This window comes from Phoenix dactylifera, chromosome 16 (genome assembly GCF_051530095.1).
Source record: "Phoenix dactylifera cultivar Ajwa chromosome 16, Ajwa_hap1_PhDact_Kaust_v1.1, whole genome shotgun sequence".
NCBI lineage: Eukaryota > Viridiplantae > Streptophyta > Magnoliopsida > Arecales > Arecaceae > Phoenix > Phoenix dactylifera.
The window spans coordinates 13,785,945-13,805,073 of NC_143205.1; the positions used below are offsets into that span (position 1 = coordinate 13,785,945).

Below are 19,129 nucleotides of genomic sequence, written 5' to 3' on the forward strand. Positions count from 1 at the left end.
TATTTCCATTCCAGTTCCAATTCATTTTGGTTTGCATTCTGATCGCGAACCAGGCGTTCTCTAAATCTCTTCACTAGTTTGTCCCATGTCTCGTCCATTGCCTACAGTGTTGCCACCACACTGCTTCTGAGATAGAATCTTACCAAAATCACTGTTCATGTCGCAAACAAAGCAAAAAGTTTCTAAGATTTGAGGCCGCAGTCATTCATTGAGCCGATAAAACAGAAAAGTGTGTTAGAGAAAGATAATGGATATTAAATTGTGAGAGAAATTTTATATCTGCTTTCTGTTTCATTCTATTGCCCTCACAGATACTCCATGGGATAGCAACATCCCCTTTTTTTTTTATTTTCTTATTTTTGGTAAATAATAAGAGAGGGGGAGGGGCAGAACCCCACCCGCATAGCAGCTCCCACTGGATCCCGTTTCCACCAGAGAATGTTCGATGCAAGTCGCAAGTTTCTGCGTACCCTCTCCCACTGGGCCATCCATGTGTGAATACATCACGCCACCTCGGAAGGAAAGTATATCCGCACAAAACCATCCGAGCATGAAACATGCGGTCATCTGATTTAATCGACTCCCGCACGTTTCAAATTTGGACAACTCAGATGGAGTGCAAGCCTCCTTACCACCAGGTTACCACCCTGGTGGTGGTAATAGCAACATCCTTCCCGAAGGATACTAGCAAAAGTACCAAAAGAAAAGGCCTAAATGTCTGATGATTACTTTTAACTCCCCTCCAAATTTTATAATTACTTTTAATACAATTTCTTTTTGCATGTAGGTTGAAAGATAACCGAGTTTATCTTGAGCTTCAACTCTCCTTCTTCCCTCCCAATTTCTAGCAAGGAAAAATCAAACTGAGAATGAAAATAAGTTGCTTGCGTTGAAACAGTAGGCCACTGACTTGCCTTGTCGGTCAAAAAAGAGACACTGTGAAATGTACCAAAGATTTGAATTCAAATACAGCATTCATTCATATTTGGAAGGCAGCAGTATCTTGGGAGGCAGTTCTTCTACCTTGTAGCCCATTGCTTGCAGATCGATAAAGAAAATGCTAAAGATTACCTACCAAATCACCATTTGAAATCGATAATTGGATAATTGGTTAAACAGAAAGCAAGGCTTGAAACACCACCGAAAAGCCAATCAGTGTTCATTAAGGATCGAAGAATTACTGACAACATTCTTAATCCCCAACTATCACACCAGCCCGACAAACCGAGCAACAATTGAGTCGATATCAGTAGCAGCATTCATATATTAATGGCTAGCAGCTTGAAGTAGACAACAGCATGCCACAGTAGGAGATGTACAACCCTATAAAATCTTCTCATTCTTCCATTCTACAACCTATGATTCTTCGTCCAACATCACCTTGATGACTTCATGCTTTTTATTTGGTCAGATTTGGCCTTCCTTCCTTCCTACCCATTTCAACGCTAAATCTTTTCAAACAAAACAACCGAGAAGTGGTTCATTCATTCTGACAGTAGACCCTCATTAAATGGCCTTCAAAAATAAAAACTAGGAATAAACAGAGTAGCAAACATGAATTTCAACCATTTTAAATGTGACTCATGTATATGCATCTTATGCATGTCAGGTGTATGGACGATACCGTCTGTCATCGCGGCTCTCGGTAAGCCTTGAAACAGAAATAACACAAAATGTTATAAGCAGTAAGATAACTCTATAACATTAATATGTCACAACACATATGCGAAACCGCTATCAAAACTTTTTGTAGTAACTTCCTGTAAAGCTTTCTTCCCCTCCCTTCTCACAAAAAAAGGCCAGTCCCTAGATCATGATTTAGTCTTACATGTGGCGCATCATTCCAACATATATCATCATCTAGGCAGTGATACAAAAAGAGCTTCAGCAACATAGAGACACTCAAATGATAAGGGAAGACAACAGAAAAGAATAAAAAGGTTTGAACTAGGGTCTATGTTGATTAAGTTATAAATTAAACAAGACCACTCATTATGAGATAAAGAGCAATATTGTAACAGGCAAACTGACCTTCAAATGATTAGCTCAACAGGTCTGAGTCTAACTTCAACAACAGCATATCTCACTCCACAAAGATTTCACTGTGGAAAGGCACCTTAACCTTGTCTTTCGATATCACCAACCAGCCAACTCTTGCCATGTATTACCCACAAAACCCTTCTTCTATGTACAGGGTTCCAAAGAATTCCATACATCAACATCATCTAAGACTGCTGATAGGTTTGCTCTCAAATATTAGCGCAACCCTGGACTTACCAGAGCAGCAGAAGCAAAGAGAATTATTTACTTCTGGTTGGCAGGCCCGCCAGTCCAGTAAGTCTTGACAGCCACCAGGATCTTCTCAGGGTTGAAGGGTCCGCTCTCATGATCCATGATCTGACTCTTCCATCTCATTCCATTTGTTATGGCCTGGACCTTCACCAGGACATCCACTGTATCCCTAAAGATCACTGTTCCTTCTGGCCTCAGTATCCTATCCATCTCCAAAAGAATGTATGTAATGTCACACCTGCAACCATCGCCATTAATTAAGATCACAAATACCTTAAGAAACTTATGCTTGTCAGTAGATTAAAGTTGGTGTTATGATCATGAGGAATCACATCCAATCCACCCCATAGCACCAATTTGGTACATCATATTAATCATATATGACAACATATCATAACATTTTTCCTCAAAAAAGAAAACATATAACTCAAATGAAATAATCTCTGAGATGTCAAACGATTTGGTTCGTCCGTGTCTAATAATAATATATATATATATATATATATATATATATATAATATGTTAGAACATTCCGAGTAGCTTTTAGAAGAAAATCAAATAATATTCAGAACGTTCAAGTTTGATCACTTCCACTGTTGGACAACGAGCACATCACTCAAAAATTTTGAATTATATAACAGTCAGGAAACGTAAGAGATGAAAACACCTTTGAAGTAAGCGAACTGAGTGAAATTTCCCAAGAACATTCCGAGTAGCTTTGAATATATAATATGCCAGAACATTCCAAGTAGCTTTTACAAGAAAATAATTTCAGAACATTTAAGTTTAATCTCAAACATCATCGTATAACAAGCACATCACTTCAAGGAACTTTGAATATCTAACAGTTTGGAAAGGTAAGCGATGAAAACACCTGTGAAGTAAGTGAACTGAGTGAAATTTGACAAGATCTCCCTACTCAGCTGTAGATAATGCAACTAGATTGTAGTTTTTTGGTAACGCATTATGAATAAGATAAGCATTAAAGGAGCCCTTCCATTACCTATCCTGATAAATGCTGAACACACCATCGGCATGGATGAGGTCATAAGTCCTTGGATATGTCGAGAAAGCTTCACACCAGTCCTGGTAGGTACCAATAAAACCTCGCTCATAGATAACACCAAGTGTGTCCTGCTGTGTGTCAGCAGGTACCACATTCATCACCCACACAGGGTACTTCACCAGAGCTGCTGCAAACCCCCCCAAGTTGGCATTCATGTCCATAACATTTCGATATCGCCCCTCGGTCAGAGGTGGAATGATCTTCTTGTAGCGTGCCAACCGCTCCTTCCACATATTGTTGTCTTCCTGGAATTTCTCAGCAGTGATGCCCGGGATGGATCCCCTGCTTATTCTTGGTGGAATAGCAAATGCCCTTTCTGGCCATTTCTCCAACATCCCACCCGCGACTTCTTCCGAGCTACTCACCTCTGGTAATGGGGTGATGCAAGTCTCCATTTTCTTATACCTACGTATCATAATCGGTCAGTCATAGCCGTTTGTTGTATAGAAAATAAAGCAAGAAATGAAAGCAAAACAATATCACTTCCGCTACACACTTCTCATCATGTCTCTGTCAGTGGAGCTCAATTCTTTTTGCCCAAACGTATGCATCAACATGGGTGCCTAAAATGTGGTATTCTTGTAGAAAGATGGTTATGGGCCACCTAATCATTGGCATCAATCACTAACATATGCAACTATTTGGAATGCATGCCCGCTGCTAAATAAATTTTTAAGTCCACTGCCAAAAAATTCACAAAACTAGTGGCAGTCCATAAGGTAGAGCAAAAACATACACTGAGAGAAATATATCTCTTACCAGGCAGCGTCTGGATTGTCATTCCTGCATATATGTGGTGTTTTATAGACCTTCCGGTTTTGAATGCATTGTATGTGGTTGATGGGTTTTTGCCAAATTGCAAGATCACCTTTCTCAATCACTTTCTTCCAGCAAAGACGCTTTGCTAAGTCCTCAATTGCATCTTGTTCATGTTTCAGATCCTCTTGGGTCCTCTCCCATCCTCGATAGTGTTTCTTCCAATTTATTGGAGGGCCTGAGAGGATCCAATAGCCTCCCGGTCTCAAAACTCTATCCACTTCAATTAGATACAGGCCATCTGATGAAAAAAAATCAACAAGGTTCAACCGATATAAAGTGTAAAGCTTTCGTGGCGGAACACTAGTAATTATACTTGATAAACTTCTGAATGTATGAATAATTTGACTTAAACTAATATTTATGACATATTCGAAGAAAATAAAAGGATCCATGATTTCCTTCTGGAATATAAAGGATGCAAGCCAAAAGGCAAACAATGGCATAATCTCTAGCAAGGAAATTCAGATATGCATGAGTTGTGTCTGTTATTGACAGGGATAACGTCATGAAAACCTACCATATTTTTCCCAAGGGATCAAACATCGAGAGCAATGAGCCATGTCGAAAGCTCTAGCAGGATATGGAATTCGTTCTGTTGCCATCACACCTATCATTGCTGGGACTCCCCGTTCCAATGCAAACTGCACCTGTGCCTCGTGCGAATCTCTCGGAGCAAATGACATGGCCAGAATGTTCCTATTCAGAAGATAAGCCCCCCAGCTCGCAACCTCCAATCACCAAACAAAATTAAAAGATCTCAGATATTCACACACTCTTAGAATCAAACTGCTCAAAACACAAAAGAGAGAGGTAATGTTGCCTTACTCCACATCCAGTATCAATTGCAGTTCTAATGTTTCCATTGGTTAATGGGATGAGAGCATTAATATCATCGATGTAAGAATCGGCACCCCTTGGGAACATTGTGCCACCACCAGGGAACCTAAATCGGCTGCCTTCAACTTGGATCCAGTTTTGAACAGCTTTTTCGATGCTGAGCTCTCTATGAGGAATGTTATCATACCAAGCATAGTCTCTACTCTGCGGCCATTTGAATGGGTTCTTGTACTTTGGTGGCGCAGGGATTAAGCATCGGAGAAACTCTTCTTTCTGAGGGCAGTGCCGCTCGCGATACTTCAGCATCGCCTTAACAAACTTCCGCGCTCTCCTTGGGTCTTGACAAGGGGTGAACTCACTGTATTTCAAGTCACAAGAGGGGAATTTCTCGGTGGAAAGTGAGGATTCATTGAAGCCTACTTGGTGGTGAGCTTGGAAATCAAGGCTGGAACCTGAGGAGGATGATTGGGTGGTGGGGCCATTGCATTTTGACACAATGGAGGAAATGGGATTGGATGTGGATGGGGTGATGGTGTTCTGCCAAGCACCAAGCATGTAAAACAGAACGCAGAGACCACTCAAGCCCAAGATCCAAGTAAGGCGCTCCCTTCTGGATCCCAACTGATGCATCTTGGGAGATCCATTGTACTCTTTTCCCATTAGACCTGAAGAAATTTTTAAAGAGGTGTCTTACAACTTCAAAAAAAAAAAAAAAAACAGAGCAAAAATTTAGAGCTAAAGATCAACCATAGAATATAAAAGGTCTTCCTTTGACACCCCAAGAGAAGCATTTAACAAACAAGGTGGTTTCATATATTTCAAAGTAGTTCTTGAAGGAGTAAAACTTAAGCTAAAGATCAACCATAGAACAGAAATGTTACTCCTGTGACACCAAAAACTGAAATGCACTTTTTTCAGTTCCACTCACCTTTTCTGAGAGGTAGAAGATGAATCAAGACTGCTTAAACTTGGTTAATGGGTTTTTCCAGGGAAGAAACGCAATTCTTAAGCTCTATACATATAAAGGATCACATATGCATGCATCAATTTCAAACAGTACTGGTTTCAGTGTTGTTAGTAGTAGATTTTCTTAATAAAGCTTATGAATACAAGACATGTACTTTGAGGAAGTAGTAGTGAATGTTACACCTTCTAAAGATAGGTTGCTCATGACTTTAAAAGCATTAAGCTGATTAAAAGGTCAGTAATAGTGACAAGTAGAAGAGTGTAAGGGGATGTAGATAGTTGAGGTTTAGACTATAACCAAAAGAGGCATCTGGAAGGCAGTATTGCTTCCTATAGTAACAGCCAGCCAGAAGAGGTCTAATACTAATGGGTTTTGCAGCAACAAGGAGATATCAAATGGATCAATTTAATAAAAGTAGGGAGAAGGGTCAGATCTGACATAGGAAAAAAATCTGAACTGGACCTGAGTGATAGATCATACAAATGGAAAGAAAAATAAGTACATAAACCGGATATTATGATCTATATGATGAGGAACACAGAAAGCAGAGGCCTAAAAAGAGAAACATTCAAAGCTGAAGCCATTGATTGCGTTTTTTCTTCCATGACAGAGATTAAAAGACATATACTCAAGAAGAAATAATAGAGCAAAAGCAAAAAGAGAAGAACCACACCAACCACTGCCACCACCCTGAACTACCACTCAAGACATCCAGATCAAAAAGGGCAAAGACAAAAGCTAGACTCCACCACCACCTCCCACCTATATATATATTAAACCCCAGTTCAAAGTTATCCAAAACTAAGGAGCCATCAAAGGATCCATCACAACCACAGAAGGTACAGAAAAGGGAGAGAAAGAAGAGCACTGAAGCTCACCAAACCACCCAATAATCAGACTACTCTCAGAGCTCCTGAGGAACAGCAGTCCCTCCACATGGACTTCCCATAAACAATAAAGAGAGAGTTTCATGAAGTTCCCATAAGGCCGTACCTGAGTATCGAGTAAAGGAGCCTGCCCACCCCCTTCTAGTGCAATATCTTAGCAGAGCACTCTCCTCACCTCTCTGTCTCTCTCTGAAGCCAGTCTTTTCGGCACAGCGGAGCAGGAGGAGGCGTCACGTAAAGCCTCCGCTTTGTGTTGTGTGATCCGGGGAAGGGGAGATCTCTCTCCCTCTATTTTTCTAGTCTCTCTCTCTTCTTCTTCTTTTTTTTTTTTCCTTCCAGAGTTTGATCTCAATCAGTGGTTTTGGAGACTGCGAGGAGATTGACCTGCCTTAAAAGCGCGTGAATTGGTGGGCCTCCATCTAAATTTTCCCCATGAAAAATACTTAGTTCAACCCGTCCACCGACACCCAAAAGAAAACCCAACTTAGTGCCCTCACTGATTTATGTAGGGCCCAGACCTAGTTTCATTGTTAAGTAACAGAGTGTGAGGTCGGGTTTAGTGGTTTATCATTTATGATTTTTAAATTAGCATTAGTTTTTGACTACAATAGTAGACTAACGTTTGAGAGTGGGAACCGAGGGGACGAATCTCGAGTTCTTTCTGGCTACCATAAGTGGAAGCAGTGGTAAAAGATTTCGTTCTTTGTTAATTATAATATTATACCTAAAAGTGTTATAGAATTGCGCGCGGACAGCATAAAGAGTCATGGGAGAGAAAAAGGCCGAGTAGCTTCTGGGAAAAGGACATATATTGAAACGGGAAACGATGCGGAAAAACCATAATAAATCAAGCTCGTTTCCCTTGAAATTATTTTCATATTTTATATATATATAAATTGAGGCAAAAAAAAGCCGCTGCGTTTTTATTGAAAATTAATTATATTTATAACACAGATAAAAGGCAAAAATGAGTTACATTGTAAAAAAAAAAAAGCAACATATGCGAAAAAAAAGTTAAATGATATCAAACCAAGTGTCTGATAATAAATACATAAAATATTGATGCCTATAATAAAAAATTATGAAAGAAACATTTATTATTTGAAAGTTTTAATTAATTTTACAAAAAAATTTAGAACAATACTTTTCTTCTATATTACTTATCACAGAAAAGTAAGCTACTGTATTCTATTTTATATTTAAATAAATTTTTCAAAAAAATATTAAAATTCAGAACGGCAGCAAGCATCAAATTTCAAGTAAGAGTCTGACTTGAGAGAGGAATCATGGTTACTGGGAGTGAAAAATAAATGGAATATGTTTAACAAGACCGAAGGGAATAAGGAAGGAATACGTTTCCCATAAAAAAAAGGGTAAAGAATTTAATGGACGGACACAACTGGGGCCCTGACACGGTATCACGTGGTCGTGGGAGGTGTCACTGTGTCAGTCTCCGTCTCTGTGAGCCCAATGGACACGGATCTAAATCAACATCGAATGGAGAGATTTAACCAATCAGATGCCGTCCGATAAAATTCCTATGGTCCCGATTGGCGAGCATTCAAAAACACTAGAGGCTTGGAATACCAGTTTGCCCAAACACAAACCATGCTGACTTGTCCCCGAAAAAAAAACACACACGCGTTCGAAACTTGTGACAGCAAACGCCGTTTGAACTTTGAACTGGGTGTTTTGGAAAGCCAAGTATAAATGAAGTATTTCTTAGCTGAGATTAGAAAACAAAAAGTTCTCTCTTAATGGTTCTTTACGATCCATTGAAGGTAGATTATCACTTGTGCATGATCCCGTCAACTTTATGCACCCATTTTAAAGCATTTTGAATTGTCGGCTGTGTATCTAAATTTTATCCTAGTCTCAAGCAATTTAAATTTGATTTTTACTTGTTTATCAGCTATTCAACTCGACTGAAAATTCGGTACCTGATTATTTATCTTAATCATGATTTAATTTTAATTAAAAAAGAAAGTATCGATTTCTTTATGGCTCAATACCAAGGACTTAAGCTTGACTTATATCTTCGTCAATATTTTAACCGAGATTTCTTTCGTACTAATTCTAAATATTTTTTTAAAATAAAAAAAAAAATATGTATGCATGTATAAAACAAGCATGCTTTGGTGAGAAACAAAGTATACCTAAGGTTCAAAATCAAACAAGGGCTCCAAATTGAATATGATTAGAGTGCGACTTATGCTATACATGTGGTCATTGAAACACCACATGCATGTAGGTGAGAGGCTTCAAGAATGAACCTCCTTCGCGAGTACAGAGAAAATAGTAGAATAGATAGATTTCCGAAAGGGTGGACCTGCACTTATGTGCTCTTAGTCAGACAAGGAGTCAAAATTAATGTTTCTTCCTTTGCCCTTGGCATATTAGATGAAGAAGAAGGAATAAAAAGAATGATGGAGAGAAGGTAGTGAGCCTTGTTTTGAAAAGGATGGGTCAAGAAAAAGAAGGAACAAGGCGGGCAAGTGGGCAAGGTGGATGTGGGGCATGTTGCCAATATATATGGTCAGAAATAAAAAATAGCTCGGCATTGAGCAGAAAGATAATCAGCGAAGCTTGGGAAAGCAGCATGATTGGATAGAGATGATAAGGCTGAGAACAAAATGGTGCAAAAGAAAAGAGATTGGAGGGACAAGGATAAAAATCTATTTTAAAAATAAAAGTAAAAATTTTTCATCTTTATTTTTTTCAGAAATAATAAAAATTATACAAAATAGAAACAAAGATAAAATAATTAAATATATTTTCCGTATTAAATCTTAGCTTTTTGTTTTTAAAAGAAAAGGTACCCAACAGAGCCGAGGCATTCATGAAAAAAGACATCCTTTATCTAAATACAAGTGGACATACGGGCTGTAGCATAAAGAAAGGAAAGACGTTGTGTGAAAAAGATGACATTTAAATGTGGGGTTTGGGCGTCTACAGGTGCCTTCTGTTTGTGGTCCAAACCTTCGGTCCTCATCTACTTCTTGTGGTGTGATAGGAGAACCAGAAACTTCCAGACAACGACTTAAGTTTTTGGTTTTTTATTCTCATAAGCATGAACAAACCCTATATATCATTTCGAGGTAGCAATTAGGTTGAATCAATCGAATCAGATATAAGATTGATCAAAAATTCATCAATCTAAATTCAATTTATTTACCAAACAGATCAAAAATTCAAACCTAAATATAATTATTTTATTGAATAAATAATTTAGTTCGATCTATAATGAATTGAATCGAGTTAAATAGATTAAATATTTAAGCATTGCCGCCTCTAATATTGGTTTAACAAAAAATGAAGTTTGGGTTGGGTGCAATCATGATCGAACCACTTGATGGTCCATTGAATTACGTAGAGCAGAATGAGATTAGTGTGTAGTAATTACTGGAAAAATGCATGTTAGTTCATTTGCTCCGCCAATCGTGAATCCTTTTCTTTGAAACCCCTGTGCTAATTCCAGGATGGAACTAATTGTTGCCATCCAATCCGCCTTCTCCAGGCTGGCAACGAGGTAGCCTCGATGGAATAATAGTTATATTATATTATACATATTATTATATTATATTGTTAGGCATATATTGAATATTACATTAATGCTATGAGAAGTTTAAATTGGGCTTCTTCTTTTTTCTCTCTAAGGGTAGAGGGAATAAGGAAGGGTATTTAAACAAAGTTATTCGAGGTTTCAGCTTGTATCGCGATATATTAGGTATAAATTATTCCCAATATAAGTGTAACCATGAGAATTTGTGGATATATATATGGGCTAGATTTAGCTACCCGACATGCTGTTGCAATCTATTTCTACTATGAGTTCAATATTGACTAAAGTTTCTAAGAATATTTTCATAATTTTAGGGATCACATAACAATTTGCATCACCAATAATATTTTTTTTATTAGCCTGATATTGTATCAGCCTATATTATTTTTATTTATTAGAATTATTTTGTTAGAAAAATTTTAGGAATCATATAACAACTCGTATCATCTATAATATTTTTTTTATTAGCCTATATTATTTTTTTTATATGGAATCTATATATGTGTATATAACTTCTGACATGTACCGACTGTGATAGAATAAAAAAATAATTTTTTTCTCTTTTTTTATTATTTTTTTTGCAAATATTTTAACATAGATAAAAAGCTGCTAGTTAATATGAGCTCTCTCTCCCCCCCTCTATTTTAACACGTGTGCATATATATATATATATATATATATATATATATATATATATATATATATATATATATATATATATATATATATATATATATATGTGTGTGTGTGTGTATGTACATAAGTACGTATGTATGTATGCGTATATGTATATATGCTGATGATCATTCTCTATTTATTAAAGTTCTAACTGTTTAATATAAGTTCTCAAGAAAAGTTGTTGACTCGACATCGAAGTTTGGATTGTTGCCTATATTTTTAAAACCAAACTGGATGGTAAACCGACATCCTATCGGTTCCCAGATTGACCAGGCGGACCGATTTGATCGGCCAGTCCAATTGGTGATGTCAGCAAACATTATTATGATGTCATAACTATAATTTTATTTAAAAATTCTAAAAAATAAGAAAATATATATCGCTCATTCAGTTAGTAATTCTCACTCATCCAATTTCTGGCAAGATAAATCAGCATAATATTATTTCTCTAGTTATAAGTGTTGAAATTTAACACCTAAAAATTGCTGTTGTGCTTTAAAATAATAGACTGAAATAAAACTTTTAAAAATCAATTGGTTGAATGTTCGCATGGATTGAAGCGTGATTCTTTTTAACAAATATGACCGCTGGAAGGTTTAATTTGAATGACTCCTTTAAATATCTAAAAAAACAAAAAATAGAAATGAAGAAAGATATAGTATTTACCTTGGAAGAAGAATTCTCTTGGAAGAGAGAACACCAGTGTGTGAGGAACCGGATAGTGTTTTATTATACTAGAATGTTCCGAAGCTGTGTGATGTTTTGTATCCGACGTGGGATTAAAAATAAAAAATAAAAATTTAGAAACAACTAACAAATAGAAGATGAGGTTGATTTTATTTTTAAAATGTAAAAACCTTTATAAATTAAATCTCCAACAATAAATGGGAACTTTTGTCTCTTAGCCACTAAGAAAGATCTAACCGCAGATATACGAATATACGATGCCCCCTTAAAAAACGAAGAGGCATCGGACGCGAAGCGTGGAAGCATGGAGGGACGGTAGGGTCCCAAAGCCAAGCATGGAGAGGAAAACGAACAAGAGAGGTGTAAGTGAAGGGAAAGGTGGAAGAAACGAACAAGACCTGGTGGTGCCAGGGCGAGCCTTGAAGATGAGAGCAGCAGCAACGAAGAGCTCACCAACCTGCTGAAGAAGTGAAATGTTACACCCATCAAGGCTCCGACATCTATATATTTTAATTTGATCAAACTACAATAAATTTTAATAAATAATTCTTTATAAGGATTATTTTTTTTAGAAGCGTGTACATATGGATTATGGATACCAAGGACTGCAGCCTACAGGAGGAGAGGAAACAGTCACGAAAAGCAGCCGAAAAAGCGGCTACTGGCATCAAATATTAGCAATAATAAAGGCAAATGGAGAAGGAATAATTAAATTAAAATGAAGATTCTCAATTTTCATTAATTCAAGCTACTGTTAAGCTGTTACAGTAAGCAGCTATAGCTTAAAAGCAAGAACAAATTCTCCAATACACACACACACACACAAAAAGAGGAGCAATAGATAGATACAAAGAAATCAGTAAATCACCATTATTCCTAGGTTCAATGTTGGACATTAAACTTTGTTTTGATATTATTTAGTTGGCTTTAGTTTGTTTCATAGGTCTTACCTCGAAAGCTTGAGTTGGCTCCCAACATTCCGCACTTGATCAGCTTGCTCTCTGGTTCAGAGTGATCGAATGGGGGGATTGTAGATGAAGATGGAAAAGAGTAAATAGTCTTAGTTTAATGGATAGTTTGCAATGAACTCGGCGGAGGGAGCGGCACCGGCGAGGAGATGGCGATGGTGGCGGCGGCGGCGGAAGAAGCGTTGTGGGAGCACTTGTGGCCGCCAAGGGCCTGGCCGGAGACGATGACGCGGAAGCAGAACGGGCACTCCCCTTAATATATATATATATATATATAGATAGATCGGACTGGATCGGTTCTTTGACCAAAGTTTGACCATTTTTAAAAGATTCTTTGAACTGGGTGCGGTTAAACCGATCAAACCGGCTGGGCTGTTTCCGAAAACAATGGTGACCGGAAGCATGGATTCCAAACTCTTTTTATCTAGGAGGGAAATTTTTTTTATTAAAATATATTTTTTTAAAAAACTGTTGCTTGCATATGTGATATTTGAAAAAGTAGTTTTTAAAAATTAGAAGCACATTTCAGTAGTTGAGCATTTATTTTTTGAAAAAAATTATATAAAATATCTATTATATTCTTAAAAAATATTATTTTAATTTTAAAAAAACTAATTTTTAGTCTTTAGAAATTAGACTTTCTATATTCTATATGAATTTATCTTTTTTTATAAAATTATTTTTATTTAAAAAACTCTAACTAAATATAAAATATTTTTTTAGTTGACCCATTTTCCCTCTCTTTCTTTCGTGAACGTAACGAATCCTTAATGCATTCTAACTATTATTTATTTTCTAAAAAGTTCTAATTTTTTTTTTTTTGGGAAAACGTAGTGAGAATGCGAATTTAATTCATCCATCCAATGCGGCTGAGTTGGCATCATCGGTTTTTGAATTTGAATTCGTTCTAGAGTGCTCTAGAGTGTTCCGTGGCACCATGGTGCAACGGAACATCAGAGGCACGGGCACCAGAGGCGCGAGGTTGATAGCGGCGGATGGACAGAAAATATTTAACATATTTATTATTGCCGTTAAGCTTAGCGCAATATGGAAGGAGCCACATATGCAAGATGAATGCTGAGTGGATTCGAGATTCAGGCTCTAGTGATAAATTTAGTCCATTCCTATGTGATATTCGCAAGCTCTTAACTGCAGGTGGACTTTCGGAAACTATACATGTCTACAGAGAGGTGAATAGTGTGGCTGATTAGGTGGTCTCATTCGTAGCTCGTCATGTTGGAGGTTTTATTTAAGTTGACGCCGCTGAGGTGCTCCACGTCTGGTGTTATTTATTTAATAAGAATATTTTAAGAAGGTTTAATGTCTTAGATCCCATGCATGTCAAGGATTCCTATTTGAAACGCTGATGTACAGGGAGTTAACATTTTGGGACCATAACTTCCGTTTCAGGTTGCCCGTCTTCGTTTTTTTTAAAAAAAAAGATAAAAAAAACTCACCCATCTCAGCCTTTGTCTCCTTTTGGCTTTTAGGAGGAAACCACACCCTCCTCGATAATGGCCGACGTAGACAACAGATTAGTTCCACCGTAGCAACTGGGCGCCCGCTTTGTCAGAAAAATGTTTGATACGAACAGACAAGTTTTATTCATATCCTCTCTACTCAAAAGTGAGTACGTCACACTTGGCACCACTAAAGCTACAAACGAACCAATAAATGCTTCTAGACCCCATGTTCAAGTAGTGTTACCGTATTTTAATTGACGAACTTAGAACCATACAGTTAGAAGACAACGTCTAGATCCACTGAGCTACCACCTCGGTGGCGACAAACCCTTGTTTACTCCATGGTGTTTATAACTATTGCATGCAGGGGATGAGGCCAGGATATTTTACTTTGGAATTGTTAAAAAAAAAAAGAGAGATGCCTAGATGGATACTTAGGATTGTGTAAATCAAAAAAGATTAGTTTTATTTTTAATATTACAATTGAAACTCTTGGAGATAGGACTCCAATCCCTTAAATGATGGTGGAGCCCAGCTGCTGCTCTTTTTATATTGTGTAAGAATGTTGGATGGTTATCCACCTTCTCATAACTTTGTGCTTCTCATAACTTTGTGCAATGGTACTCTTGGCCAGCTAAATAGAGTACAAAGTTATTTATTATTTTGTCGGTACTCACTACCTAGTTCGTACCATCTCATTTAAAGAGAGGACATGGAAATAAAGAAATAGTAAAAAATACTATTCAGTGATAAAAGTGGTTGGAGAAAATAGAGACCGGAGAGATGTTTAAGGTTATTTCACTATTTTTATGAAATAATTTTAATCTGGTTGTATAACTTTGTTACTGAGTAATAGTGTTCATGCCTTCTTGAGCGTTACCTGGTTGGTTAGTTGAATATTTTTATGTTATCTATTCTCTAATCAGTATACAAATATAAATTTATTGTCTTCCTCCAACTTTTGGCGACGGAGGTATAGCCAAATAGCCAATGCCTCCATAGTCTATGCCTATGCCCCGTTTCATATAATTTGCACAACGAGCACCGAGCAGGAGTACCCGGTGGTTTTCCTATGCTTGCGACCAAACTTGGCGGTACTATTTCCGCCTCACTTACAAATTTTTTTACGGTTGAACCCTTCTTTCATTTAAAACAGAGGTTTGGCTACAGCCTCCACCACCCCGCACCAGCATCGGCCTTCACCGGCCCTCTATTAGTCTTCGCCATCCTCCGCCGGCCTTCCTCTCTTCTTCGCTATTTTTCTCTCTTTTTTTTTCTCCCATAATCTCCTATGTCGGTATAGGCTTGGCATAATATGACATAGCTTCGTATCGACTTGTGTCACTGGGCAACCTGTACAGTGTCTGATACCGGTACAGTAGATTCTGTTTGCCACCATCCCAAGTGGCAGTGGAAGGGATGTACATAATTTTAAATACATAGAAGATGGGATGGGTATGGCTATTTTTGGATGGGGTGTGAGTCCCCATGTAGTCAAATATATTATCCTCCTCTACCTCATTAATTAAGTGGATGGTATTAAATTTGCAGTGCATAAATAGATATTCATTTCTATTAAGAGTGACTAGTTTTTGTACGTGACATGGTCATGGTTTATTCAAGAAGAATGGTTATTTGTTATATGGTTGTGATCACATTGATCAAAAGAAATATGTTTTAAATTATTTTTTTTAAAGGGTGAGCGCATGAGGAGCAGAATCTTTGCTTTTCTTTGCTCTCTTTTATAATTATATATATTAAGTGTTTGTATCAAAAAAGGTTTGTCTGTTTACAGCCGAAAGAGCCGGGGGCAAAAGACTTTACGTGGACTACTTTATAAAGTTCTCTTCTAAGAGCATTTAATTATGCTTGATGTAATATTTTGGAGTCATTTTTACTTGAGCGATGCCCCACAAATGAAACTACTCTACAAGAGTGTCAATCTTGTAGAGTTAATAGTTGCCGAGCTATAATGCAGGGATGGAGATTGTATCTTTTGTACGAAGAAAGGATTCAATTTTTTTAGCACAAATTTATCGTTGGATCATCCACTACTCATTTTGGGATCTGAACTAGCTTATGAATGAAGCACCTTGAAAGTCATATTGTGGATGATCGAAGTGTGATTTTGCATGAAAAAGACTCTTTCTTTTTTGCGCGAAAGATACACATTTAATTATTAATTATATATCATGTAAACTTTTTATAGTAAATAAAATTATATTTTGTATGCATTAACTGAGCAATTGATTCTAAAAATATACTAGTAGAGAATAGATGGACAATGTATATGGGAGATAACTAGTTAAATATTTTTATCGTCCAAACTCATGATCTCCGCTAATCTAAGCTTCATGTAAATTATTAAAAAAATCAATTGATACTATATAATAAACTTTACAATATAAAATAAAAATATTGAGTGACATATAAATCTTTAAAAAAAAAAGCACAGCTGGCAACTTTCAATTGCTCTGGCTAATGGCCAGCTTTCAATGCTTGTGTACAATATGCCAGTGAATGGACCAAGCAAAACGCCACATGCGTTTGTGGAGAGAGAGAGAGAGAGAGTAAGAATTTCTGAACCGCAGGATGGATGTCGCTGGTTGGGATGCTGAAAGTCTCGCACCCAATACGCCGTTTCTGCTCGGTCTCAGGCCATAGATCACAGGAGGCAGCATGTAAGCCATGGAATTCACTTTTATTCCACATTTATTCCACATTTATTCACTTTTATTCCACTAGAGATGAACCATCCTGTCTCTATCCATTCTTGGATCCATCTTTGGGGCCAAATGAGGTAGTTGAGTCTGCGTGCAAGTCCGGCTCGACTCAGATGCGACCTCTTCTCAATATTTCACTAAGGGTCACTCAGATCATGGTGGATAGCTTGTCACTCTCAAGCAAGATTTTTTTGTCGGATTTGGTCTATCCAGCTGGATCCTATTGAGTTAGCTGGATTCAATCTGGCCAGATATGATTTGGAACCATCTCATGATTCAAGATTCTACTTTTGGGGACAGGTTAGCTAGAAGTCGGGTGGGCCAGCCGATTTCATTCATGGACAAAAGAAACACAACTAATTAGCAGTATTAAAGTTCTTCTAGCATATGAACTGTCTATAGAATCTAGCATGTTTAGCATGCGAATTGAACAACATTTGTATTTCTCCAAGAAAATAATTGAACTTATACTTGATGCAACTGCCATGGATATAATTTTGGAGGGGCTTCATCGCAGGAAGTAGTGCATGAAAGCTATATTAGAAAAGATCAACAAATATGTGGCTCCTGCTCCTGGCACCATCTCTAGGCCATCAGGAATATCTTCGCACTGTTGTTTTTATAGCGTCTATTCTACTCAGTTGCACCACTATTTTGTCCTCAGTGAATCCATCATCATTTTGAAGTCATTAGGAAATATCTTGGCACTATTATTTTTATAGCGTCTATTCTACTCGGTTGCTGGTTTTTTTTTGGGGTCCGCTGATGCTTTACATCTAATAGTAGGGTGGGACAACTCTAGAATCATCAAAAGTCATGAAAGTAGATAAGCACCTAGCCATCTTAACTACCCTTTTCCCATGATTTTGCTCTATATTTTATGTGGCATTACCAACTTTAGAGCTATCAAAAGATCGAATGTGATGCTATTTGTTTTTTTTTTTTTTGGTCTTAAAAAAGGGGCTTTTTGCGGCGTGTCCATGATCAAACGTTTTCCTAAAAAGAAGACCAGTCTGGCGATGGTTATTTTGTAAGCTACCCAGAAGTCAAAAATGGGAGGTGAGGTATGGACGGATAATAGAATATTTTTGGTGGAAAGATGGTTATTCCACCAACACTTTATGGAGACGAGGAAAAGAATATACAGTGGATCCGGAAAAATAAAAGAAAGAAAGAGACTACTCCACAGGCAAGTTATTTGGCGGTAAAGCCTCATGTGCAAGTTATTGGCATTACTGCATCGTTGTCCTTTGAAATAGTTAGAAAAATATAAGGTTTCCATTCTGCTCTTGTAGCGTCCAGGATTGTGCTCGTCTTCTGGGAGCCCCCACCTCCTGACTTTCTTAAGATGAATTTCGACGACAAGCTGGTGAGGAAGGGAGTAGCAAAGGTGCGGAATTTGTTATAAGAGATTAGAAGGCTAGATTAGTGGCGGCCGGAGGTCGGCGGATCTTTGATCAGTCCGTCATTGGTGCCAAGCTCACCTATGCGAGGTGTTCTAGATGCAGACCGTATTTTCCTCGAGGGGGATTCAGCCATGATGATCGAGTGGATTTAGGGTCGAAAGCATGCTATCGATGGAATGCAGCTGCTCCACGACATTTGCAATATTTTAGATGCGTGCGCTTTCTATCGGACTACACATGTCTACAGAGAGACGAACAGTGCTGCGATCTGGATGGCATCCTATGTGGCTCATCACTCCGAAAGATTTTATTTGGAAGAACCACGTGTCTCTTCTTTCTTGCACTATTTTTTTTTTTTAATTTTATCGGCTATGTCTACACTCATTATGTTTATGTGTAAGTAGCCGTTGTAACCAAAAAAAAAAAAAAAAAAAAAAAAAGGAAAAGAAAAAGAAAAAGAAAAAACTCGCGCTAGGAGACACTCACGCAGATGGGGAGAGAGAGAGAGAGAGAGAGTGGGGCACTCTTAAATTATTTAGTTAAAGTTCCTTGGAAGTGGTCAGGTGGCACCAAAGATGGAGTGTTCCAAAGCTAGAAATGATCAAGCGTATGCCAAAAGCAAGGCCATCAACCCTCTCACACACATTTTCTTCCTCTGGGATGGGGTGCAAAATTTTGGGTGGATTTGGTGGGAGAGCTTTTCCCCCTTTTTTGCCATCTCTCTTTCCTTCTTTTTCTTATTGTTGGGTGGGGGAAAGAAAAGACCGCCCTCGG

At 37.7% G+C, this 19,129-nt stretch overlaps 1 protein-coding gene across 23 annotated transcripts; it reads right to left on the bottom strand.

Moving 5' to 3' along the window:
• Nucleotides 1-1,085: 1,085 nt before the first annotated feature.
• LOC103724152 (putative methyltransferase PMT17) lies at nt 1,086-13,005 on the bottom strand. Of its 23 annotated transcripts, XM_088712203.2 has the most exons (9): nt 12,746-12,996; nt 12,194-12,252; nt 5,003-5,679; nt 4,695-4,905; nt 4,118-4,415; nt 3,296-3,763; nt 2,032-2,530; nt 1,567-1,860; nt 1,086-1,451 (listed from the first exon to the last, which is right to left on the bottom strand). In XM_088712203.2, the coding sequence occupies exons 3-7, from the start codon at nt 5,672-5,674 to the stop codon at nt 2,305-2,307; spliced, it is 1,875 nt and encodes a 624-aa protein (XP_088568329.1). In that variant the 5' UTR covers nt 5,675-5,679; nt 12,194-12,252; nt 12,746-12,996; the 3' UTR covers nt 1,086-1,451; nt 1,567-1,860; nt 2,032-2,304. The 23 variants fall into 23 exon arrangements, with proteins under 23 accessions (XP_088568329.1, XP_088568325.1, XP_088568316.1 ...); XM_088712199.2 differs by lacking the exon at nt 1,567-1,860 and having other exon boundaries at nt 12,194-12,255; nt 12,746-13,000; XM_088712190.2 differs by lacking the exons at nt 12,194-12,252; nt 12,746-12,996 and adding an exon at nt 6,975-7,233.
• Between the last annotated feature and the right edge of the window lie 6,124 nt (nt 13,006-19,129).

Coding starts and splice junctions, on each gene's coding strand:
- LOC103724152 (XM_088712187.2), bottom strand. CDS start 6,953: ATGAAACTCTCTCTTTATTGTTTATGGGAAGTCCATGTGGAGGGACTG. Junction 3,764..4,117: donor GACAATCCAGACGCTGCCTG/GTAAGAGATATA, acceptor TATGATACGTAG/GTATAAGAAAATGGAGACTT. Junction 2,531..3,295: donor TTCAGCATTTATCAGGATAG/GTAATGGAAGGG, acceptor CGATGGTTGCAG/GTGTGACATTACATACATTC.